Genomic DNA, 26,275 nt, shown 5'->3' with positions numbered 1-26,275 from the left:
GCAGCTAGCAAACAAAGTTAACCCAAACCCAGCCGGCCCATCAAACGTAATTACAAGTTTAATCCTTAGAGTCAAATGCTAATACATCTTTATATTTCGGCTAGATATGAAAAAAATTATTTATATTGAACTGGCTAAACTATTAAAATTTAACATATAACTTACAGTAAATTAACGATTTTTTAACATAGAGATAACGATTTTTTTTCATATTTTTATTTTTATGATAAATAGATTATTTAAATTTTATCATTTAAATTACGTCACATATCAAAGATGACAATTTAAAAGCAGAAAATACTTTTTTTTATATATAAATTAATATAATTATCAAATAAGTTGAATAAATATGATAATTGAAGATTATAAAAGGGAGAAAAAAGGGTTGATTTCCGAATAAAACAGGCAACAGAATCTAAAAAAGAATAAAAACAGGCGACAGTCGTTGAAAATAACACTCAACAATAGAGCCTTCCCTGTTCCTCTACCACCCAACATACCCCCCCTAACCTACGCACCCTCCCCCTTCGACCCCGGCCCCCGCCTCCACCCCATCTATAAGACTAGGGTTTCCTATCTCTCTCCACCCTTTAAACTTGGAGGACCATTTTTCAGGCGAAGACTGACAAAAGAAAAAAAAAACTTTCAAGAAGAAGAAGAAGAAGAAGAAGAAGAAGAGGGTGGTTTGAGGGTCCGGAATAGGGTTAGGGTTTTTGAGAGATGTGGGATGCTTCAGGCATTGATGAATCTTATCTCTCTGTGCTGGAAGCCATTCGGCGGTCAGGACGGCGGTGAGAAATTAGATTCCTTCGCTGTAATCGGTAGCCATTGTAACGGCGGAGGAAGAGAAGGCAGGGATGGGTTGCTTTGGTTCCGCGACATGGGCAAGTTCGCGGCCGGGGATTTCTCCATGGCCGTGGTCCAGGCCAACCAGGTACTCGAGGACCAGAGCCAGATCGAGTCTGGATCCTTCGGGACCTTCGTCGGCGTCTTCGACGGCCACGGTGGCCCCGACGCAGCTCGCTACGTTTGTGACAACTTGTTCAGGCATTTCCAAGGTTCGTGATTCCGAAACCCCTTCTCTTATATACAGTAATTTTTGGGTTGTGGTCATGACTTAAATACGCCTCAAACCTATACGTACGATTTTGATATGCGCCGGTTTCATGGATCGCAACCGTTTATTACCCGTGATTTTTTTAGATCAAATGAGCTTTTCGTGAGCATTTTGAAAGTTGTGTTTTTGATTGGGCGTTTTGAGATTTCGGATTGCAAAGTATAATGAACAGTTGAAAGAGTCTTTACAAATGTGTGGTTCTGTTTTGCTTGTACTTTTCTTGCTTTTAATAGGTTAAAGAATTGTAATTTTCGCTTTCAAAGGCAAGAAAAATGCTTCAGATTCCGAATGACTTCTGTGACATTAAGTACTTCTGCGGTAATTTACCTTTCTTTTTATTGTACTTTTTGTTTATTTAGTTGTATAGAGGAGAGTCTCTTATGTTGGCTATCTTAGGCTTTGTGTTTATGCAGCAATATCGGCTGAGGCGGGGGAGTTGTGACAACTGATACCATTCAAAGGGCTTTCCGTGAAACAGAGGAAGGGTTTAGTGCTCTTGTTTCACAGTTATGGAGTACTCGGCCCAGCATAGCAACAGTTGGTTCATGCTGTCTAGTTGGAGTTATATTTCAGCGGACTCTCTTCATTGCAAGCCTGGGAGATTCACGTGTTGTTTTAGGTAAGAAAGTGGGTAACACTGGAGGAATGGCCGCCATACAGTTATCGACGGAACATAATGCAAATTTGGAGGCTGTCAGGCAGGAGCTTAGGGAGTTGCACCCTAATGATCCTCAAATCGTTATTCTCAGGCATGGAGTTTGGAGAGTAAAAGGCATTATCCAGGTTACTTCAAAATCTTTCTTATTGACTACTGGGTGTGGAAACTTATTGCTTTATATTTATTTACTTTTGCTAATTCTCCAGCGTATCTTTTATCAGATATATTTGGTTTCTTTAATGCTTTACATTCCAGAAACAAGTTAAATTAGAGAGCTTTAGTTCAACCCTTGTGATTATGTAATGTATGATGGTACATTTGATCCAGAAAAGAGAGAAGTCCATGTGTCAAGATGGTGCAAAGACACCTTCGGTGGCTGTCTTTTGAAGTGTGTGTGAAACTTTCATCTGTATGTTTAATAGGGATGACACTTGATCCTTTAGTAAGTGTTTGAAGTCACCTATAAAAAAACTTGATGGTAAATGTCCACATTCACTGCTAAGCAAAGCTAAAAATATTCAGTAAGCATCCTTATTCATCAGTAAGTAGCAAAAATAAGTTTTTCCTTTAACTTTCAACAATCTTGTTAAGCATTGAGTTAGAATTTTTTTTTTTTGGATAGGGGCATTGAGTTAAAAATATGGAGTTGCACTGAATTGGGTGACCATGGAATTTCCCATTTTTCCATAGTAGGTGAAATTTCCAGGCACACAAATGATACAGTTATAGAAAAGTGATTTATTTTTTAAATGAAAGAAAATTTGAATAACCGCTTTTTCATAAATTTATTTATTTTTGGATGAAATTCATTGGAAAAGGATATCTTGTCATTGATTTCATTATTGTATTTGATGCAGGTTTCTAGATCCATAGGTGACGTATATATGAAAGATGCACAGTTTAACAGGGAACCTATTGATGCAAAATTCAGACTTCCTGAACCAATGAATATGCCAATCTTGAGTGCTGTCCCAACTATTATTTCTCATCATCTCCATCCAAATGATTCTTTCCTTATATTTGCATCTGATGGTCTATGGGAACACTTGAGTAATGAGAAGGCTGTGGATATTGTTCACAGTCATCCACAAGCAGTAAGATTCTGTCCTCTATAATCTTTTTTTATTGCTGCATTCTTTATTGGGTGCTAGTCAGCTTTCCTATGATCTCGATTCACTTAATCAGGCTCATTGTGAGTAGCACATTCCATGATATTAATCCACATACTGGATTTGATGTTGGAAATATTATTGTTACATGCCATCAGAGTTATTTTACCAATATTCTTTTGTTTTTTGTTTTTTTTTTTATCTTCTTCTAAATAACTCTGATAAAAAAAAAACATCTTCTAAAATTCTAGAGCATTGGTGGTTGAACTGGTTTTGATTGCTGTTATCTGCTATTGTCAGTTATTACTTCGTGTTATTAGTCCTCACTTATATAATTATTTGAAGCTTGCTTTCAATTTGTACCATTAGAGCCTATTAAGGGTTTTTTGGTGTAGAAGGTTCAGGAAGGCTTTAGCATTGTTGATAATAGCACTGGAATTGCTGCCCTGTGCAGCTGTTGAATTTTACATTCTCAGAAGTAGAATCTTAGATCATATAAATAAGTATATGGGGCAGAGCTGAATTGATATATTTTTACTTTCACGGCTTGAAGGGGTTTAAATTTATTCATGTGTACATCCTACGTACTAGAGTATTATCATCTTTAATCATTAATAAAATCCCTATCTAACTTGTCAAAAGATTTGCTTGTGTTTTATTCTTATGTTACTGCGGTTGTCATTAGGCTTGTGTGGGATCATATAATGCTAATGAGCTTCTTAAATGCAGGGAATTGCCAAAAGGCTTGTCAAGGCTGCCCTACAAGAAGCAGCAAGGAAACGTGAAATGAGATATTCAGATCTTCGTAAAATAGACAAGAAGGTTCGGCGCCATTTTCATGACGATATCACTGTTATTGTTTTGTTCTTAAACCATGACCTTATATCCAGCGGCATGGTGCAAGTACCCCCGATCTCAATCCGAAGTGCTCTTGAACACTGATAATTGAGGAAAGCAGGCATGTTTCCTCGAGTACTCTGATTTTGGCCAGCATTCATAAAGCCACACTAGCCCTGCAAGGCATGTTATGATGCATGTCTTCAGAACAGCTCTGACAAAGCATTCGCATTGCAGGGATACCGATAGAGATTAATATATATATCTGAAGAGGCTTATAATTTGTATAATGTTGTGAGAAATGACTTTGATTTCTACAAATTCCATGGTATATACCCTGATATATTTGTTAAATTTAGTTTCCCTTTGATTTCCAATCACATAACATGTTGAAGTATATCTGCATGTGCAGAAGATATATAGTGGTGTATTAGGTGTAAAAAAGGCCCAAAAAATCATGGGGAGCCTCCTTGAGTCCGGCTCTCTGCCGCCTTCCATCTGTGTCAGCCAGTGAGAGTCTTGTCCCGTGGAAGGGTTTGAATGGGCAGCATTTGAGGATTCAGTGAATGACAGTATATGCTGCTAGTCTTGTGTTCTCCCGAGTATTGACAACGTTACTCCTTGGGCTAGTTCTCGAAGGTTTTAAAATTGACACGGCCACAGCCCCCCTCGATTACGTTACTACTTACTATTACTAATTTACTATCAGTCGATGCTCGTGGCCCATGACTGTCATGGCTGGTTTTGAAGATCTGCGGAACCAAATGCATACGAAAATAACATCAATATCTATTCTTGTTCGAATTTGAGAATTTCAAAGGATTAAGGCTTAAAAATTAAAACTAGGTACTGATATATGGAGGGCTCACTTAAAAGTAGAAATTTTATTATTTACTCATACTTTTATATTGTTCTCATCGGAGTCGGCCCAATAGGTAATCTTGACCCAAATGGAAAAATGGCCCAACATCTGATTCCGTAATTATGAACCAAAGCTGGGGTTCTTTTCGGAGTCAACTGCATCCTTAATTTCGACATTAATCACTCTACTGGAGCTTGATATATATAACCCTTTCAAGGACAGCACCGTGCTCGACGGAGCGATCGCCTTCTTCGGTTCGGCCATGTCGATGAGTGTGACCGACTCATGAATTCTGTTCAATAAATCCATTTGCATAATAAAAAAAAAAAATTAGTTTCAGCCATTTCTCTTCGAAGCAGTAATGGCTCTGAAAAGCCTGTTGTTATTGTTATGCTATGCTTCGTTCCTCGCGTTGAATCTACTCGCAAGTCAATCCGAGTCGGCCGCACAGAAAGCTTTTCGGAGAGATCCTGGACATCCTCAGTGGCACCACGGAGCCTTCCACGACGTCCGAGATACCGTCCGATCCGATGTCCGCCGCATGCTCCATTCTCGCGCCGAGGTACTCATTTTCATCACCACGCCTTCGATTTTGGCTTCGTTTCCTAGGTTTACAACAAGAAATTAAAATAATTAATTAATCCATCCCGAGGCTTACATTTTCACAAATTTAGTCTCGGTATGTATGTATGTATGTATAGAGTAATCTTGCTCAATTTACTTAAGTTTCAGTTGAGATTGTTGTTGCTTTAACGGGTTTGAAAGTTAAAATTGTGTGCGAGTGCAGCAGTGCCTTTTGAATGTTGTGCTTACGCATATCGAATGTCAAGCAGGTTCCTCTCCATGTTCCGCTTGAAGTAAATGTAGTCCTCGTTGGCTTCAATGGTGATGGAGGTTACAGGTACACAGTAGAGGTGCACAAATTGGAAGAGTTTCTGATGGCCAGCTTCCCGTCCCACAGGCCCTTGTGCATGGAGACAGGCGAGCCTCTTGATATCGAGCATCTCCTTGTTTATAATGTGTTTCCTGTAAGCTTCACGAAACTTTGTCATGGTCAATGCTTTATCATCTTTTGCATTGGCTCGAGATTTCTAATTATTTTGTTTCTGAGTTATGCACTACAGGCTGGACAGCCGGAACTTATAGCACTTGAGAAGGCACTGAAAGAGGCCATGGTCCCTTCTGGAACTGCAAGAGAGGTGGCCACCAGTGTCGTTATTAGTTATTTGTGTTTTGATTGTCTGTGAAAAACTTATGATTATCATTTTCCCTTAATAACATTATAAAATGTATTTCAATTTTTAGAGTGATTATGGAAGGGAAGTCCCTTTGTTTGAGGTAGATGCAACAGCTGTCGAACCAGTATTTCAGAAGCTATATTCCTACATATTTGACACGGACAATGTTCGATATTCAGCTGCAGAGATGGACAGACCTGTGCCGATTGTAATATTCCTTGTCAACTTTGATAAGGTGTAGTGTTCAGTCTTTTGCTTTTTTTTTTTTTTTTTTTTGGAGAGTGTTCAGTCTTTTGTTATTCATTAATTTTTATTGTCTTTTAATTGATATTGAGGTCATTCTTCCTAATGGTCTAGTAGTCTCCCCTGTGGCTGTCTGATTGTAAACGTATACTTCTTTCAGGTGAGAATGGACCCTAGGAATAAGGAAATCGACCTCGATAGTTTTATGGATGGAAAGCTTACCCCACTAACAGAGGAAGATATAAAAAACCAAGAGGGTCAATATATATATCGTTATCGATATAACGGAGGAGGAGCATCTCAAGTTTGGCTTGGTTCTGGCAGGTATAGTTGACATAGAATAAATTCACAGAAGAAACATTTCCTTGAAATTAATATATTTAGGTTTCATGCCTTCTGTCTGCTGACATTTAATGCTGGAGAATGATAATGTATTCCTAAAAGAAAACACCTACATAGACATATTGGTTATTATTTTGCTCAAGTCTGCCAGGCACAGGAATTCAAGCTGCATAAAGCAATTCCATATATCATATTGAGTTATAAACTTCTATTGGATACATGTTGGTTATTATTTTGCCCGACAGGCAGAGGAATTCAAGCTGTACAGAGCAATGGCATAATCATGTTGAGTCATAAACTTATTTCTGTCACTATTCATCTCCAATGTTATTGAGATGTCCAATAGTGTTTCCATGGATGGTTTTACTCATCATAGCTGACACTGTTGAAACTTTCTTTCCTATTATAGTTATATCTTCACGCACATAACCTGAGAAATTTAGTGATTGATAGTTGAAACCATCCCATGATTCGATGATAATGCCCACCGAATCTTCTAATTAATACTGTATTCAAGGACAATGTTGTGTTACTTCGTTCCATCTCTCTCTCACACTGTTTGTGAGGTTCTCCTTGTGTACTCTGGTTTAACTATTTGCCATCCTGTTCAGATTTGTTGTGATTGACCTCTCAGCTGGCCCATGCACGTATGGAAAGATTGAGACAGAAGAGGGAAGTGTCAGTCCTCGAACACTGCCACGGTTACAACATGTGATGTTTCCAAGAGGTTTTGGTCCTGCTAGTGCTCATTCTACCCATGAATTTTTTATTGGACAACTTGCCTCTTTGATATCGACTACAATTGAACAAGTTATAGCTCCTGATGTTAGGTACTTATTCTATATCTTGATGCATTGCATTGTACCACTCTTTTACTGAAATTTCTCTATCTTTTCACATGAGCTACGTAACACATTGCACCACATCAATTTGAATATTAAAACCAACCCAGACTTCTGAATGTCTAGCATTCAATTGATTAAGTACCTCAATACTATATTTAAGTACTTTGTGAAATGTCATTTTCCTAATCTGATCATCTGTTCATCCTCTGTGGATTCAGGTTTGAAACTGTCGATATAACATCAAGGTTGCTTATACCTATCATCGTCCTGCATAACCATAATCGATACAATATTATGGATAAAGGTCATAATTACAGTATTAATATTGAAGCAATTGAGGCAGAGGTTAGCTTTTCTTTATGCTTTCGCATGAGTAATATGTTGCACCATAACGTAGTTTTATGGGAAAATTATTAAATAATTGGCTATGCTTGCGTCTAGGGTCGTGTTTTTTGGCTGGCTGATCTAGGTATTTCAAAAATGATTTCAGTTGGACAATGCCTCTGGTCATGCTCCAATGAGCAATTACAAATTCAGTGTTTATTTTTTTCTTTTTTGAGTTGGTATGTTGCAAATTCAGCACTTTTTCCCCATTTTTGAGTTGGTCTCTACATAACAAGATCCAACACCACCCTTTCAAAGTAGAGCTTTCTATATTCTTTTATAACTTGGATGATGTTCTGTAAAATGATACAAATTCCTTGACTCTTATGATTGTTGAGGTTGAATGAGATTCTAACTCACACTTTCCTTAATATATTTCAATTCACAACTACCGATGGTAAGCCGAGAAATATTTCTCAAATTTGTTATATGTTATTCTCTTCTTTTTAGGTTAAGAAGGTTGTTCATGATGGACATGAAGTGGTTGTAGTTGGGGGTTCGCATTCGTTACATCGCCATGAAAAGTTGGCTATTGCTGTTTCAAAAGCAATGCGAGGCCATTCCTTGCAAGAAACAAAGACGGATGGCCGTTTTCATGTTCATACCAAGACATATCTGGATGGTGCAATCCTTAAAGAAGTGGGTATTTTCTTTGTCATTAAATATATCTCCATATTCTTTAATAACCAAGTATTGATTATTGTGGTTATCTATTACTTGTGGGGTGATGGGGATATCATTCTTTTTCTTCTTTAGTTTTATTCATTAGAACACACTCCCATTTTCTTTTTAGAGTATTGCTAGATACAGTCATAGGGTGTGCAAGCTCTGCGCACTCCTTTTGAAAAGAAGTGGGGTCAACCGTTAAAAATATGATTTTTTATATAAGTAATAAGAGATTTTATTAATGTAAGTAAATAGACATAGTCCAAGTACACTTGAAGTATACAAGCGGAAACACCTAAATACAAGCAAGGGACTAGGAACTAGTAAAGTCTGAAAGAAAAACATTTAAATTATCCCCTTTCCATACAGGAACTTTAGCCCAAATACAGAGTTTGAAAGAAAAACTCTCTTAAGTTCTCCCAACGAGCGTTTGCTGTCATCAAAACAGCGCCCATTCCTTTCCAGCCATAGACACCACAGTAAGCATAGATGAATCATCTTCTAAATATCAGCAATGTGATGATTTTTTTTTAATTAAACGATTGTATTAATAAGAATAGGCATAGCTCTAGTACACAAGATGGTATACAAGAGGTAACACCTATCTAGGAGGGGGAAATGAAAATGAGAAAATCGTGAAGAACAAGGCCATTAAAATCAACAGCTTTGACCCATAAAAGCAAAGTTCTAACAACAAATAATCTCAGCTCCTCTAATGTGCGCTCCTTGTCCTCAAATGTTCGGTCATTATGGTCTTGCCATATGCACCACAAAACAAAATAGGTACCATCTTCCATATAGCTGTAATTTGTGGGACACCTCCTAGATTTGTCCAACTGGCCAAAAACTGAACCAATGTAGCAGGCATAACCCAGGCTAGTTCTAACCGTTTGAATATATCATCCCATAGTGCTTTGGCAACCTAACAATGCAAGAGGAGATGATCAACAGTTTCGCCGCTGTTTTTGCACATACAACACCAGTCCACTATGATCACTCTGCGTTTCTGCAGGTTGTCCATAATCCTTTCCAACAAGCCAAGAGATCCACCACCCTCGTGGGCATCACCCAAGCAATACCCTGACCTGCTGAAAATCTTGTACCAAAAAGTCTTTGCCACCTCACAATGCAGAAACAAATGATCAACCGATTCCCTATCTTTCTTGCACAAATAACACTAGTCCAAGCAAGTTATACCTCGCTTCCTCAAATTATCATTTTTCAGAATCTTCCCAAGGGACACCAACCAGCAGAAAAAGCAAATTTACTTGGTACCTTGGATCTCCAAATTACACTTTCAAGGAAATTGGTTGACACAATGGCGCGTCAACACTTTATAGTAAGAACTAACAGAGAGAGTAGAATTTCCAGCATGTTGCCACAACATTCTGTCCTCTCTTCCCTGCACCATTTTCGTGTCATACAGCCTACTGAAAAAAATAGTAACAACCAGCACTTTCCAATCATGAATGTCTCTAATAAATCTCACATTCCATTGAGGGAGATTATTAGAAACAATTACAGAATCAGCCACAGTGACATCTTTGTCCTTTACCATCCTAAAAAGGGAAGAAAAGCATTATTGAAAGCTCAGTCCCCACACCAAAGATCATGCCAAAAATGAATCCCATCTCCTCCTCCAACCTTAAACGAAACATGATTAAGAAATTCTCCCCGGCCATTCCGGATGCATTTCCAGAAACCAACACCATTCACACTTCTAACTTCATCAGAATACTAACTCCCCAGGCCCTCCCATATTTAGCATCAATAATATTTTTCCATAAAACATCCCTCTCTAATTGATATCTCCAAAGCCACCTGCTTAAAAATATGAATTTCTAAATGTGGGTCCTAGATTTACCCACCTTTCTCAAAGGGGGTGCGCGGGGGCTTACACACTCTAGGACTGCAAATATCAATTTTCTTCTTTTTAAGGTATGATGGTCATCAATGGCTTAAAAGAAAACCTAGCTTCTAGGCTGTTCTTGCTCCTCTCTTTCTTTAATTGGATCTTGTTTGTTGATCTACTGCCTTTTGTTAATTGATCTTAAAAATATCATACTTATAAGAAAAAGATATATTAAGAAATGAACTTATAAGTATATTTTATCCTTTGTTTTCCGGCAACAGAACTTTGCCATTTTCATCTGTTACCTATTAAAAAAAGTATATTTTATCCTGTTGACATGTGATGATGCTTTTAGCCAAGTTTCTGAATGATTTTTTTTTCCCTATGCATTCTTTTTCACATTTTCTTTTTTTATAAGTATACACTTAATTGTAAGTGTTATTTCACATTTTTACTTTGAATTATCATTCCAGGAGATGGAACGATCAGCTGATGTGCTTGCTGCAGGTTTGCTTGAGGTGGCTGATCCATCTCTTTCAAGTAAATTTTTTCTTCGCCAGGTTAGTTGGAAGCTGCTACATTTTTCATTACCATACGGAATGTCAGAAGGAAAATACATTTGGCCATTTATATCAACGTTCTTTATATAAAAGCCCATTACATATGCTGAGCCTTTGTTCCCTTATCTTGATTGTGCTAAAATGTATATCCACAGAACTGGATGGATGAATCTGAGGGGTCAAGTGATTCCATATTAAAGCATAAACCTCTCTGGGCTACCTATGACTCAAAACATGGCAAGAAGAAAAAGAAAACAGAAAAGAAACAAGGGGATCTCTACCGGACTTATGGAACAAGAGTAATTCCTGTGTGAGCATGCCATCTCAACTTGCAATGTGTCTTATAGTTTTTAACCATTTTCACAATAGTAGATCATTTGTCTATGCATATCCCAATTTTGTTGTTATATTCAGTGGTGTTTAGTTCTTTTCTGTGTTCTATGAATTGTTGTAACGTAATGGGGTCGAGTAGGAATGTTATCATTGATCAAAAGTGCTTTGAGTTCAAGAAGGTTAATGAAAGATGGTGGAAAATCATGGAGAGTAGTTGTCGCATTGTGAAATACATTATCATTGATCAAGAATCCATCCGCTGTCATGGTGAAGGAAGGTATAGCCTTTGGGGCTCCTCTGTCTTCCTTAGAACGAGAAGAGTTGGGTCTCAGGTCTTGGTGGTGCAGAGACAGTGCAACGCGTATGGGAATTTTTTTCTCCTTATCGGAGTTTAGTCAAGAGAAGAGGCGTGGTTTAGTAGTGATTCCATAAGGGAGAATGGGGGTAGGTTGGAGGAATTTTGGTGGTATGTTGAAGGAACTTGCTAATACATCCTCTGTTTTGGAGGGGAATAACAGAGGAAGTGATCCATGGCTGCCTTCTCCTCCGTTGTAGGGGTAGGGACAGGGGCACCTAGTTTTCTCTTCGTACAGGGAGGCCTTGTCACAAGTGCCAAAATTTGCAGAGAGGACAGTAGTGGTGAAGGCACGGCAATGGGGATGGCACTGGCAAGTGCATGTCAGGGCTGGATATGGAAAATTTGCTGCACACAGTGGTTGAGATGGAGAAACAAGTGGGTACTTTGCAACTTAATTTGGCTCTTGTGAAACGGTGTGTGGAGGGGCTGAAGTGGGAGTTGGTTTTGGGCTAGGAAAAAGGCCCTCGCAGTGGGCTAAGTTCTGTTGGTTATAAGGTGAAGGGCTTGATATCAGACGGGCTTCAACCAAGGGCCTTTCAAGTGGCCCAGCGGGCTGGTTTGCAGGCCCATCCGTGTGGCCGTATGGGGCAACAGGCCCCGTCGATTCCACTAGCCCAAGCCCAGTTGATTCTTCTGGCCTAGGCCCAGGCCCAGGTTGTGTTCCCCGTTTGGGATGCAGGGAGTCGAGTGAGGTCACCCCGTCTTTGTCGAATGGGCCGCAACCTCCACCGCCGGTGGTGGCTCAGAGGTCGACGTCGTTGGTAGTGGATTCGCCGGCGAGGTCTGGGGTGTCGGTGATCGTGCCGGCAGAGTTCAGGGAATCTGTCATAAATAATACCGGAAGACCATCTCATCGTCCGAAGGTGCACAGAAGTTGTCGTGTGAGCAGGGGTCGACGTTGATGGTGGTAGGTTTGTTGGCGAGGTCTGGGGTGTTGGAGAGTGAGCCGACAGCTTCCAGATAATTAGTTTTGAGCCAACAGATTTTTGAGAAACGGATGTGTAGTGCCGAGAATGACATGCTGCCGCTGGAATCTGCACAGAAGCAATTGTATGATGTGGTCGGAGGTCCCATTGACTTTTTTGTGCCGTCTGTCACGCTGGAGTGTGGGCTTTCGAATCCAGTGAAGGATTTAGGTTCTCTGAGAAGTTTTTTTCCTCTGGAGATGGGGTTTTTTGATGGAAACAAGTTGGGGGATCGTGTTGGAGGTGATTTTGAAGCTGGGATGGGACTTTTTGAAACCTTTGTGGTACCTAGTGAATTTGTTGCAACTTGTGTTATAGGTTTAGAGTCAAACCTGCAATTGGCTCTGTTTGATAACAATAGTGCTAGTGGGGAGGGGGCTGCTTTAACCCCTCTGTGTACACTTCCTCCCAGTCCTAAATATGGAAGTAGTCTGTCAAACTGGGTGTTTAAGAAGGTAGAGGAGTTACAAGTTGTTATTGGGATCTCTTTTGGAGGTTACGAAGAACAATTCAAGGCCCTTCTTGTGGCACTTGAAGATAGCCATTCGAAGTCAGCCACAAAGTGGGATAGGGAACTTAAAAGGCTAACTTGTTCCATCTATTATGATGTAAAGGAAGGGAGTGACGGAAGGTATAGATCGAAAGGGAGGGGCAATCTATGTTCAAATGAAGCTTAAGATTTTGTCTTGGAATGTACAGGGGCTCAATGATCGCAATAAATGCCTTCGTATCAAATCATTATTGCGAATGTGGAAGGGTGATGTGGTGTGTTTTCAAGAAACAAAGTTGTGTTTTATTGATAGAAGAATTGTGCAGAGTTTATGGGGGTGCTCGTATGTGGGTTGGTCTTATTTAGCCTCTTAAGGAGCCTCAGGCGGAGTGTTATTAATGTGGGATAAAAGAGTGGTTGAGGCGATTGAGGAGTGTATTGGAGAGTTTTCGATTGCGACTTTATTCAAAAATGTTGTTGACGGATTGGAATGGGCATTTGTAGGCTCTTATGATCCTAATGTGGAAAGGGAGAGGAGAAGGTTGTGGGAGGAGTTGGCAGGCCTATACTCTCTATGGGATGTGCCTTGGTGCATGGGGGGTGATTTTAACAGTACTCGCTTTCCTAGCGAGCGATCAGGGCATTATCGGAACACTGAGGCCGTGGATGAATTCTCTGAGTTCATTTTTGATCTAGATTTCATGGATCTCCCCTGGTAGGGGGAGAGTACACTTGGTCAAATGGTCGAGTGTGGTCGAAATTAGACAGATTCCTTGTCTCTCATTCGTGGGAAGCCCAATATCCGGAAGTCAGACAGAAACGGTTAGCCCGAATCAGCTAAGATCATTTTCCTATATTACTAGATTATGGGGGCATTCACAGGGGTTGCCAGTACTTCAAGTTCGAAAACATGTGGCTAACATCGGATGTGTTTGTAGAGATGGTGCGTGCTTGGTGGTTATCGTATCAATTTATTGGTACTCCAAGTTTTATTCTTGCAGGCAAACTGAAGGCATTGAAACAAGATCTGAAGAAGTGAAACTCGGAAGTTTTTGGCCACATCGATGATCAGAAGTCAACACTATTGGAGCAATTGCAGGAGCTAGAGGGCAAGGAAATATTGGGAGACAACTTGGAGGAGGTGTTATCGAGGAACGACACGGTTGTGGCAAATTTGGAGAGGGTTTTGGTGTTGGAAGAGATTTCTTGGTGCCAAAAATCCAGGGCCCTTTGGTTGAAAGAGGTGATAAGTGTACGAAGTTCTTTCATAAAGTGGCTAATTCACATCGGCGTAACAATGCTATTGAGTCGCTACATTTAGGCTCTCAGGTGCTATCTTCTCCCCCTAAGCTAGAAAACCATATTGTGCACTATTATGAGACCTTTCTCTCAGAAACGGCTTCTTGGAGGCGAAGCGTGATGCCATGTCTTTTGAAGCAATTGACTCTCAGAGTGTGAGTATTTTGGAGAGACCTTTTGATGAAGAAGAGATCTACAAGGTTATCTCTGGGATGGCTAAGGATAAAGCACCAGGCCCGGATGGTTTTTTTATAGGCTTCTTTCAAACTTGTTGGGACATAGTGAAAGGTGATGTTTTGCAGGTCTAGTGAATTTCACTCTTTCCAAAAGTTTGAAAAATCCCTTAATGCGACGTTCATTGCTCTCATTCCTAAGAAACATGGGGCTTTGATTATTGAGGATTTTCGTCCTATAAGCCTGGTTAGTGGTGTTTACAAGATTATTTCGAAGGTTCTAGCCAACAGGTTAAGCCCTGTGCTGGAGCATATTATTTCCAAGCCTCAGAATGCTTTTATCCGTGGGAGACAAATTCTTGATTTGGTGCTTATTGCAAATGAGTGTTTGGATCATAGACTGCGGGAGGGAGGTTCATGTATTCTTTGCAAGCTTGACATGTAAAAGGCGTATGATCATGTGAACTGGGAATTTCACTTATACCTGCTTGAGAGGTGTGGCTTTGGAGATAGGTGGATTTCCTGGATGCGTCATTGTATTTCAACCGCCCGGTTCTCAATTCTAGTTAATGGTACACCTGTTGATTTTTTTGATAGTTTCCGAGATTTTCGGCAGGGAGATCCTCTCTCCTCTTTTGTTTGTTATGGTTATAGAGGCTTTAAGTCGGATGGTGCCGCTATTGGTGGAGGTTTCTTATCTATTTTTCAAGTGGGCAGTGGATCTGATGGCCCTATTACCATTTCACACCTTTTTGCAGATGACACCTTAGTCTTTTGTGAAGCGGATAATAGCCAAATCCAAACCTTATGAGCATTGTTACTTTGCTTTGAAGCAGTGTCAGGGCTTAAAGTGAATCTTGGTAAGTCCAAGATGGTTTCGGTGGGTGCGGTCTCAAATATTCTTAGTTTAGCAAGCCTTTTGGATTGTAAGGTGTCCTCTTTACCAATGGAATATTTGGGTCTTCCGTTGGGAGCAACTTTCAAGGCTAGAGCTATATGGGATGGGGTGGTGAAAAAGATAGAGAAATTGTTTGTTGGTTAGAAATGGGTGTATTTATTGAAAGGGGGTCGTCTCACTCTTATCAAGAGTACCCTTAGTAACCTCCCCACATATTTCTTATCTCTGTTTCCTATGCCTGTAGGGGTGGTGAATAGGATCGTGAAACTCTTTAGGGCATTCTTAGGGGAGGGGGGGTTTGAGGGAGGAGAAGATGTTTCATTTGGTTAGTTGGAAGACAGTGTGTGCCCTAATTGTATATGGGGGGTTGGAGGTGTGTAATTGGAAAACTTTACATAAAGCTTTATTGGGGAAATGGCTATGGAGATATCACTCAGAGGGAGGATCATTGTGGAAGGAGATTATAGATGCTAGATATGGTGTTGCTTGGGGTGGTTGGTGTTCTAATGAAATGAGAGGGGGGGTATGGTGTGGGTTTATGGAAGTTTATAAGGAAGGGCTGGCCTTGCTTTGAAAAATAGATTTGTTTTGTAGCCGGTGAGGGCAATCGTATCAGTTTTTGGCGGAACGTGTGGTGTGGTGATCACACATTGGAAAGGGCTTTTCCGGCTCTCTATCGTATTGCAGCTAATAGGGAGGCTTCAATGGCGGATATGTGGTTATTTGTTCATGGTTCTCATCTCTGGAATATTCTTTTTAATAGGGATTTTCATGATTGGAAACTATCTATTGTCTCAGATTTTTTCAGTCTACTATATTCCATGGAGACTCCTCTGGCACAGTGTGATAGTTTGAAGTGGAGGTCTAATAATTACATAAAATGTACAGTTAGGGCGTATTATAACATTTTGGTTACATAAGACCATAATCCGTTCCTCTGGAAGAATATTTGGAGGTCTTGTGTGCCTTCTAAAGTAGCCTTTTTTGTATAGAACACCGCTCTTGGGAAGATCTTGACTACGGATAATCTGCGGAAGAGAGGATGTGTAGTGAAGGATTGGTGCTGCATGTGTAAAAAGAATGGAGAATCTGTACTACATTGTGAGGTAACAAGGATGTTGTGGGATGAAATCTTCCAAAGGGTTGATGTTGCTTGGGTTATGCCTTTAAGGGTGGTGGAATTGTTGGGTTGTTGGAGGAAGATGTAAGGCTGTCAGCAAGTGGCATCAGTGTGGAAGATGATCCCATTGTGCATCATGTGGTGTATTTGGACGGAAAGGAATGCATGCTGCTTTGAAGATAAGGAACGCACATTAATTGAGCTGAAGAACTTCTTTCTCGACACTTTAGGGTGTGTTTGGGTAGTGAGAGTCACTATTATTCTTTACTTTATTATTACTTTTCACCTACTTTTCTACTATTTATTACTTTTCACCTACTTTTTACTACTATTCAATATTTTATTATTACTTATTCATTATTTTTTTACTACTATTCACAAATATTCTCAACACTTCTCAGGTATTCTCATTACCCAAACCAAGCCTTAATGCTTTGGTTTTCTGCTATTGTCTTAAACGGGGACAATGTCCATGATTTCTTGTCTTTAATTTATCGTCCTTAGAATGTTTTTAGGTGTTCTTCTGTATACTTCCTGTGTACATGGGCTATGTCTATTTCATTCATATCAATAATATTATTTCTTACTTATATATAAAAAAAAATCCTAATTTTGTTGATGAAATTTATTTTTAATTGCTGCAATTTATCTGTTGACCATGAATTCAACAATATATTTATTTCTTTCTGGAATGAAAATTTCTATGGTCTTTTACAAGTACCATAGCCATCAGAAGTGTTTTCTTTTATTTTTGAGCTGACACTCTAGAGGCTATTGATGTTTAGTTAAATTTTGAATGTATGTGTTTCTCTTTAATTATTGTATTTACAAAATCTGAAAACCTGAAACCCTAGTAATGGTTACTACTGCTGTAGACTTCTGAAGGCTCATCCCTGAGCACTTATGATATTAAGCTCGATATATGGTAGGGAAAGTTTGAAGGCAAAGGCTAGGTGTTCATGATACCTTTTCGATTGCAATTATATTGGAACATAAAAATAAATCAGACTGCTTTGAACTAATCTGCAGTGATTGCCGTAAACATTTGTGTTGAACGCTATTTTTTAATTTTATATATTTTCCGTGGCACTATCCATTACTGTGATAGTTTTGTTAATTGATAATAGATGTTTTGGATTTGGGATTTCATGCACTAAGCACGCGTGCATCAGGTTAACTCTTAGAAAAATGCTATTTTTGAGTTCTTTTCAATGATGTAGATTGTTTTATTTTGCATGAGATTGATGAGATTTTTAAATGCTGTGAGCTTTTTTTTTTTTTTTTTTTTTTTTTTTTTTTTTTTTATATATATATTTTTTGTAGCTTTGTACTATCACTGGCTGATGTGGATGCTCACCTTATGATGGAAGATGAGAGTCTTGTATGGACAAGCAATGATGTGGTCATTGTACTTGAGCATCAAAGTGAAAAGATACCTCTGAGGTAAGTGACTATGGATTGTTTCTGGCTACCAACTTTACTGTGTTGTTGAATATACCGTGTTTGTGTTAGGTTCAATAAAGTGCACACATTGAGAAAAACTATCTTGTTAAACTTTTGCCTGTATCTCATCTTGGGTCCATGTGGATCAGTACATGGTAATGGGAAGTCAACCCCAATTCATTATGAAGCCATTTTTGGTTGTCTACTCTCAATTACCGTATCCTGGAAGGTTATAAGCCATTATTGGTGGGGCTCGACCATGTCCTTGATGGTCTTTATTTGTTGGACCTCTAATGTAGGCAATGCCAGTCCGTGCTGAATCGTAATCCCCAACATCATTATCTCTTGGATACGTTTGGGTAATGAGATACCATGATAAATTCTAAAAACTTCTCACAATTTTCTTCCCAAATATCACTCAAACACAAAACGCTTTTTAATTTTCAAGTCTTCGACTTTTTCATCTAATCATTACAACTTTTACAAAATTCAAAACAAAACACAAAAACCAATACAACTTTTTCCAACTTCAAAACAAAAATAATATTAAAAAATTATATTCAAACAACTTTTTACTTAAAATATTTTATTCAACTTTTTTTATCTCTTTTTCCAAAACTCAATAAAACATCTTAATTCAAACAATTTCACTGTTATTCACAGAATTCTAAGATACTCCCAAGTATCCAAACAAGCTCTAAAGCTGCCTTTGCAAAACCGCAGTCCAAGTTTCTTTCACGTCATCTTTGTGGTAACTGTAGGAATGTTTGCGCCGTGATGGGGTCGAGTAGGAATGTTATCATTGATAAAAAATGTTTTGAGTTTAAGAAGGTTAATGATGGGTGGTGGAGAATCACGGAGAGTAGTTGTCGTGCAGTAAATCATATTTCCATTGATCAAGCATCGTTGGGGTGGTTGGTTGCCATGGTGAAGGAAGGTGCAACTTTTAGGGGTCCTTCTGTGTTTCTTAGGGTGAAGGAAGGTGCAACTTTTAGGGGTCCTTCTGTGTTTCTTAGAACATGAAGAAATGGGTCTCAGGTTTGGGTGGTGCAAAGGCAGCAAAACTCTCATGGGAGTTTTTTCATCTTATCGGAGTTTGGCCAAGCAAGGCGGCGTGGGATGCTAGTGATACCGGAAGGGAGGAAGGGGCTAGGATAGAGAAACTTTGGAGACTTGTTGGAGGAGCCCTCTGCAAAATCCTCTGTTTTGGGAGGGAATAACAAAGGGACTTACCCACTGATGCCTTTTCCTTCTTCGCAGTACCACCAAGCCTCCTCTTCCTACAGGGAGGTCTCAAGCCCTAAAACATGCAGAGAGGGCAGCTGGTTCTTCTTCTTTGGTGAAAGCACAGTTCTGTGAAGGGAATGGCAGGAAGGTGTTGAGGACAAATGTGGCATCTCTGTTGCACGCCTTGATGAAAGGGAGAAGCAAGTGGGTTGCTTGCAGATTAATATGGAGATAGTGAAACGTTGCATTGAAGAGGGGATGAAGGACTGGGGTATGGGCCAGGATGAAGGCTCACGTAATGGGCCGGGTAAAGGAAAGGCAGTGGCCTCTGATGGCCTAGTGGCCTTGATGGGATTTCAAGCGGGCCAGTGGCCTTCTATGCAGGCCCGGGTGGAGCACCAGGCCCAGCTTGCGTCCCAGGCCTAGGTAGAGAAGCCTGCTTGGAGGAAGAAGCCGCTGCACCTTGGTGGCCCGTCAACATCTCGGCCCGTGCCACCGTCACCTGCGATACGACAGACGGCACTGTCGAAGACCGTAGAAGCTTTGACGGAGGTCCAGACGCCAAAGTTTGTTCTATTCAAAATTGGTGGAGGGCTTAACGCTGCGTCGCGGGGTCACGATGTTTTGATTTCTACTCAAACCACTTCGTCGGAGCATTCCAATGCACAGACAACGACGAAGAAGTCAAAGAAGGTGTCTGAGAGCAGCAACAAGGCTGTTGTCCTCAAGCTTGTCACGGCCAGTCCCCGCGATGAGATTTTGGCCACTGTTCCCAAGTTTTTGACCTCACCTCAGGCACAGAATTGGAGGTAGAGGATACGATGAACGAAGTAAGGTCAGTGGAGGAGGGGATACCGTGGAAGCAGTCTTTGATTTTTGATGATAGTGAGGAGGAGGAGATGGGTAGTCTGTCTCTTCTACAGACACTTCCCCCTCAGATCGCACCTAGAGCATCAGATTGGGTGTTAAAAAAGGTCGGGGAACTTCAAGATTGGGTGGGATTAACATGTGATGGATACTAAGAACAATTTATGGCTCTCCTAATAGCCATGGAAGCGGGCCTTTCCACGGCCATGAAGTCAACTGTTAGAAAGGAGAGAGAGCTGAAACGATTAGAATGTTCTATCAATTATGATAAGAAGGAGAGAACTTCGGGAAGGGATAGATCAAAAGGGAGGGATTCCATTTTTGTTAATGAAGCCTAAAATATTGTCCTGGAACGTAAGAGGGATCAATGATGTGAATAAACGTCTTCGCATTAGATCTCTTTTACGTAGTTGGAAAGTTGATATTGTTTGTTTGCAAGAGACTAAATTGTGTGGTGCTGATAGAAGCATAATTTGCAGTTTGTGGGGTTGTTCCTTTGTGGGGTGGTGCTATTTAGCTTCGTTAGGGGCTTCGGGAGGTGTGTTGATGATGTGGGACAAGAGAATGGTGGAGATGGTAGAGGACTGCATCAGGTCCTTTTCCATGGCTGTATCTTTTAGGAATACTGAGGATGGGTGGAGGTGGGCTCTTGCGGGTGTGTATGGGCCTAATGTGGATAGTGATAGAAGCTTATTGTGGGAGGAATTGGCGGGTCTAAATTCTTTATGGGATTTACCTTGGATTTTATGTGGCGATTTCAACATTGTTCGGTTCCCTAGTGAGAGGGCGGGGACATCTACGTCGACAAGAGCAATGGAAAACTTTTCTAAGTTGATTTTTGAGCTGAATCTCGTGGATCTTCCTTTGGTTTTTTTTTGGGGGGGGGGGGGGGGGGGGGGGGGGGGGGGGGGGGGGGGGGGGGGCTTGGTCTAACAGCCGAGGGTGGTCAAGGTTGGATAGATTTCTAGTATCCCCTTATGGGAGACGCACTTTCTAGAACTATGTCAGAAAAGGTTGTCACGGGTATGTTCTGATCATTTTTCAATTTTATTTGATTGTGGTGGCATTCATGGGGGTAGGCACCCATTCAAATTTGAGAATATGTGGTTGGAAGTTGATGGATTTGTGGATAAGGTAAGAGCTTGGTGGGAAGCTTATTCCTTTGATGGAACACATAGTTTCATAGTGGTGGGCAAACTCAAAGTGCTAAAGGCTGACTTAAAGAAGTGGAATGAAGAAGTATTTCGACATATAGAATTGCAGAAAAATATCATTTGGGATGAGTTACAAGTATTGGAGGAAGGAGAGGTGAATGAGGATTCTTTGTCAAGAAAGAAAGTGGTGGTAACTGAAATCAAGAAAGTGTTGTTGATGGAGGAAATATCTTGGAGGTCGAAATTAAGGGCGCTTTGGTTGAAGGAGGGAGATAAGTGCACTAAGTTCTTTCACAAGGTGTCCAATTCTCATAGGCGCCACAGCGCTATTGAAGTCCTTCTTTCAAGCTCGAATGTGTTACAATCTCCCGAAGAGATCCAAGACCATATAGTGCAGTATTATGAGGAGCTCCTAGTTGAAAAAGTTGAGTGGCGCCCCAAACTGGATGGTTTATTGTTTGATCAGCTAGATTCGGAGGTAGCAAGTTGGTTGGAGAGGTCGTTCGTTGAAGATGACGTGCATCTAGTGGTGAGAGGCATGTGCAAGGATAAAGCCCCAGGCCCAGATGGTTTTTCTATGGCTTTTTTTCAAGAATGTTGGGAGATAGTGAAGGAGGAAGTGATGCAGATTTTTCATGCTTTTCATTCTAATCTTAAGTTTGAGAAGTCATTAAATGCTACTTTTATTGCTCTTATCCCCAAGATAGTTGGTGCTCATAATTTGAAAGACTTCCGGCCAATTAGCTTGGTAGGTGAGATCTACAAGATTATTTCAAAGGTGTTAGTTAATCGTATGAGTTTGGTGATAGACAAACTCATCTCCAAACCTCAAAATGCTTTCGTTTGGAGGAGGCAAATTTTGGACTCCGTTTTGATAGCAAATGAGTGTTTGGACAGCCTGTTAAGAGAAGGCATTTTGGGGGTCCTATGCAAGTTGGACATGCAAAGGGCCTATGATCATGTGTGTTGGGATTTCCTCTTTTATATGTTGAGAAGATGTGATTTTGGAAGCAAGTGGTGCGAATGGATTAAACATTGTGTTTCGACCACTCAGTTCTTGGTTTTAGTCAATGGAAAATCTTGTGGTTTTTTTCAGCCTTTGAGGGGTTTGCGACAAGGGGATCCATTATCTCCATTTCTCTTTGTTTTAGTTATGGAGGCTTTGAGCCGCATGGTGGAGGCTACTGTTAGGGGGGGGGGGGGGTTTATTACTGGTTTTTCGGTGGGCAACAATAGTAATGGTATCAGTTCCATTTCTCACTTATTATTTGCAGATAAGCGTGAATGACACGCTTATCTTCTGTGATGCTGCTCGTGACCAGATTCAAGCTCTAAGGGCAGTCTTCTTGTGTTTTGAAGCTACTTCAGGACTTAAGGTGAACTTGGGGAAGTCGGAGTTGGTACCGGTGGGGGTTGTGAGTAATACTGCTTCTCTAGCTGAGTTGTTGGGATGTAAAATTGCTTCACTTTCTATGAAATATCTTGTACTCCCCTTGGGGGCGTCATTTAAAGCAAAGAGCATTTGGGATGGGGTGGTAGAGAAGATTGAGAAAAGATTATCGGGGTGGAAGTGGCTATATTTATCAAAAGGGGGGAGATTAGCACTTATTAAAAGTACCATTTCCAACCTTCCTACTTACTATCTTTCCCTCTTTCCTTTGCTGGCGGGAGTGGCTAACCGTATGGAAAAGTTGTTTAGAGCTTTCTTGTGGGGGCATGGGGGAGGAAACCAAATTCCACCTTGTAAGTTGGCAAAGGGTGTGCTGTCCGATTGTGAACGGGGGATTAGGGGTACGAAATTTGAGCATCTTCAACAAGTCCCTTTTTGGTAAGTGATTATGGAGGTATCAAATAGAAGGGAACTCGTTGTGGAGAGAGGTAATTGAACACAAGTATGGTAGTGAGTGGGGGGATGGATGGTGTTCTAGGGAGGGTAGGGGGTTCATATGGAGTGAGCTTATGGAAATTTATAAGCAAGGGGTGGAACACCTTTGAAAAACATATTAGGTTTGGAGTGGGTGATGGAGCACGACTTCACTTCTGGCACGATGCTTGGAGTGGGGAGAGACTTCTTTCCATTCTCTTTCCAGTTGCTTTTAACATGGCTGGAAATCAGCAAGTGGCAGTTTCAAATGTACTGTGATATACCAATGGGATGGTAACTTGGAATGTCACTTTTACTAGAAATGCTCTGGATTGGGAACTTGATGAGATGGCAGCCTTTTTTAGCCACTTGTATTCAGCAAAGGTAGGAGGAAATGGGAGAGACCGTATGTTGTGGATTCACACAGGGAGAAAAATTTTTACTGTTAAATCTTTTTACAAGGCTTTTACAGCACTACAACCCATCTTTTTTCCGTGGAAGAGTATTTGGAAAGCAAAAGTTCTGTCTAAAGTTGCGTTTTTTACTTGGGCAGCTACGCTTGGAAAGATATTGACGGTTGACTATAAGCTCTTGTCTGACTTTCCTTTGAAAAGTAGTGTTTTCATGATATTTACCTGTGTTGTTGGACAGTTATGTTTCAGAAACGCAGAGAAGGCATGCTATCCCATCACAGGCACAGCGCCATATATTGGCTGGGCTTGCTTCTGTTGTGGGTGGGCTGAGTGCTCCATATGAGAAGGCTTCACATGTACATGAGAGGCCTGTTGTGAATTGGCTTTGGGCTACTGGTTGTCATCCATTCGGACCGTTCTCAAATACTTCTCAAATCAGTCAAATGCTTCAAGATGTTGCATTGGTAAGTCCCATCTCATTACTACAAAATACCTAACTATCAAACATGAGAATTTGACTTAACATGCATCATGATCATAGGTTCACAGTTTGTATTCAGATTATTATTGTTGTTGTCTTCGTCGTCGTTGTGAATAGAAAGTTTGGTCATTTTTCTTAAAATTACTTGGCATTTGATGTCTTTTACTTAATGTGTATTGTATGGGATAACTCTCTCTGAATTCAACTTATAATGTTCTTGTTGGCAGAGGAACACGATATATGCACGTGTAGATTCTGCACTTCGCAAAATTCGTGAAACATCAGAGGTGATTCAATCGTCATTCAACCATTTTTTGTTTGTATAATTAGATGCTTATGTAGAGTCCTCTCTATCCTGCACAGGCTGTCCAAGATTTTGCCTCAGAATATCTCAAAACCCCTCTTGGAGAACCAGTCAAAGGCAAGAAAAACAAGTCCACCACTGAGCTGTGGGTCGAGAAATTTTACAGAAAAACAACTAACCTGCCAGAACCTTTCCCTCATGAATTAGTTGAACATTTAGAGAAATACTTGGACGTAAGTAATTCATGAGCTAAATTCAAGTTCTCATCTAACAGCTTCAAAATAAATAATGTCTCTTGATGTGATTAAATACACAGAGCCTTGAGGAACAGCTTGTTGATTTGTCTTCCTTGTTGTATGATCACCGGTTACAAGATGCTCATTTGAACAGTTCAGAAATGCTACAGAGTTCCTTGTTCACCCAGCAGTAAGTTATCCAGCAACAGTTTCTGTTGCCATTCAGTTTGTGTTCTTTTTATTTATTTATTCTTTTCTGAACAAATATTAGAGGCCTTTACATATCCAGAATACCCAGCTATGTAGGTTCTTTTTTTTTTTTTTTTTTTTTGAAATTCTTGCGATTTTCCTGGGGCCATGTTTGAGATGCAGGTATGTAGAGCACGTGTTGTTCAGTGAAAGGGAAAAGATGAGATGCTGCCAAGTTGAGTTCAAATACCCTGTGCAATCCTCCCAAACTTACATCTATGGGGGCATTCTTATTGCCGGATTCTTTGTATACTTTCTTGTCATATTCTTTTCATCTCCCGTGCGCTAACTTTAAACCTTTAGCCCTATATAGGGAATACACCGCTCATGTTTCAAAGCTCGGATGCTCTTGTAGAAGAAACGCATATTTAGATTCAAAACAAGTTGGAAAAGAATTTTGATCATACCATCTTTTATATAGTTTTGGTATCTCTGAATCAATACCTTATATTCAATATATGCAGTCATCCAAAGGCGAGTTACCGCCGATAGGTCAGGTCATAACAAGGCTGGCCGCACTGACTCTAGACGGTGCTCTTATTGGTGCATTTATGATCTGCATTGTGCATTATGTCCTTGGTCTTTTGGGGTGTTTGTGGAATTGACTGTGCTTTGTGCCAATGTCGTTAGTAATCGAGAAAACAAAATACTCTGTTTTATGTTGTCTGTGGGCAGATTGGGGGGATCCTTAAATTAACTGTGTCTTGGGTAGAAAATTACAGAAAATCTTTATCCAGACTTGAAAAGTTGTCAATTATACAACATTCATCACGTGACAGAATTTTTATGACTATTTGAAACATTAGGCAATAATGTCTAGCTGTTAAAAAGTTGTAGAACTTGGTCACGTGGTCATATATATTGACCATAGAAAAGAAGGGTAGAATTTTACAATCGAGATCTTCTCCAATACCCTTTTGTGGAGTAATTATATCTCACAGAGATTATAAAATGAACGACAAAATTCAGGAGGAAAAAATGTTGACTTCCACTATTTTCCAAACTGAGAGTTTGTAGTGTTTGAGTGAGTTGGTCAATCAATCGTAATCGCCACAAAAAAGGTTTGAGCTTGGGACTCAGCCAGTGTCTCCAATTGTAATGTAATTTATAAAGGTCCGTAAAATTGCTATCTCAAGATCTGTAATAGTAATCTTATAAAAATAAAGCTGCAGAAGCTTTGGTTGGGTAAACCGTAAGTTGTACACTACTCCCTCCCGTTTAAGAAAAAGAAAACCAATTGCGGTTAAACAAAAGTGAAAAATCAGACATAGCTTTGCTTTAATCCCTTAAATTGGAAGGTGATCAAGGCGTCCTCACAAAATATGCTTTATTTTTGTCATCATATTGGACAATCAGTTCTCGAAGAGAACATGGCATCACCCCATCTGCTATGAAAGACTTTGGACTCATCCGGACCCTTGAACAAGTTTATAGGCTTAATTGCAAAGCCCAATTCTCACCAAAAGGTCAACAGCCAAACCTGTTTGTTCCCCCGCCTCCCCCCTCTGAAATAGTAAATAAATTTTCATCTTTTTTGCCTTGCTTTCTAGATTTTATTAATATAAACCACTTGTTTTCAATTTTTTTAATTTATTTATCAAACTAGCCCTTCTACTTATTTGCTTGATAGAAGTCTCGCCACGTGTCCCAACAAACTAGTCAGATGATTTAAAATGATGTCGTGTATC

At 40.1% G+C, this 26,275-nt stretch overlaps 2 protein-coding genes across 2 annotated transcripts; both read left to right on the top strand.

Moving 5' to 3' along the window:
* Nucleotides 1-474: 474 nt before the first annotated feature.
* Nucleotides 475-4,075, top strand: LOC121238474 (probable protein phosphatase 2C 42). Its single transcript, XM_041135352.1, is given in 5 exon segments — nt 475-1,058; nt 1,531-1,545; nt 1,548-1,900; nt 2,633-2,869; nt 3,614-4,075. Coding segments are annotated over 5 exon segments (1,149 nt in total). The 5' UTR covers nt 475-727; the 3' UTR covers nt 3,827-4,075.
* A 685-nt stretch (nt 4,076-4,760) lies between these two features.
* On the top strand, nt 4,761-24,991 carry LOC121238468. The gene is made up of 16 exons (XM_041135338.1): nt 4,761-5,145; nt 5,417-5,611; nt 5,708-5,782; nt 5,889-6,056; nt 6,225-6,388; nt 7,018-7,236; nt 7,470-7,596; nt 8,086-8,274; nt 10,627-10,713; nt 10,869-11,023; nt 17,673-17,792; nt 23,556-23,781; nt 24,026-24,085; nt 24,162-24,335; nt 24,419-24,528; nt 24,711-24,991. Exons 1-16 carry the CDS (start codon nt 4,945-4,947, stop codon nt 24,874-24,876), a joined length of 2,436 nt encoding a protein of 811 aa, XP_040991272.1. The 5' UTR covers nt 4,761-4,944; the 3' UTR covers nt 24,877-24,991.
* The last annotated feature ends 1,284 nt before the right edge of the window (nt 24,992-26,275 follow it).

Source organism: Juglans microcarpa x Juglans regia, chromosome 1D (genome assembly GCF_004785595.1).
Source record: "Juglans microcarpa x Juglans regia isolate MS1-56 chromosome 1D, Jm3101_v1.0, whole genome shotgun sequence".
Classification (NCBI taxonomy): domain Eukaryota; kingdom Viridiplantae; phylum Streptophyta; class Magnoliopsida; order Fagales; family Juglandaceae; genus Juglans; species Juglans microcarpa x Juglans regia.
This window is presented reverse-complemented; position numbering and strand designations above follow the sequence as displayed.

Bases quoted from the DNA above. Each gene is read 5' to 3' on its own strand.
- LOC121238468 (XM_041135338.1), top strand. From the start codon at position 4,945: ATGGCTCTGAAAAGCCTGTTGTTATTGTTATGCTATGCTTCGTTCCTC. The intron at 5,146-5,416 runs GTACTCATTTTC...AATGTCAAGCAG, and splicing joins TGCTCCATTCTCGCGCCGAG to GTTCCTCTCCATGTTCCGCT. The intron at 11,024-17,672 runs GTGAGCATGCCA...TATTTTTTGTAG, and splicing joins GGAACAAGAGTAATTCCTGT to CTTTGTACTATCACTGGCTG.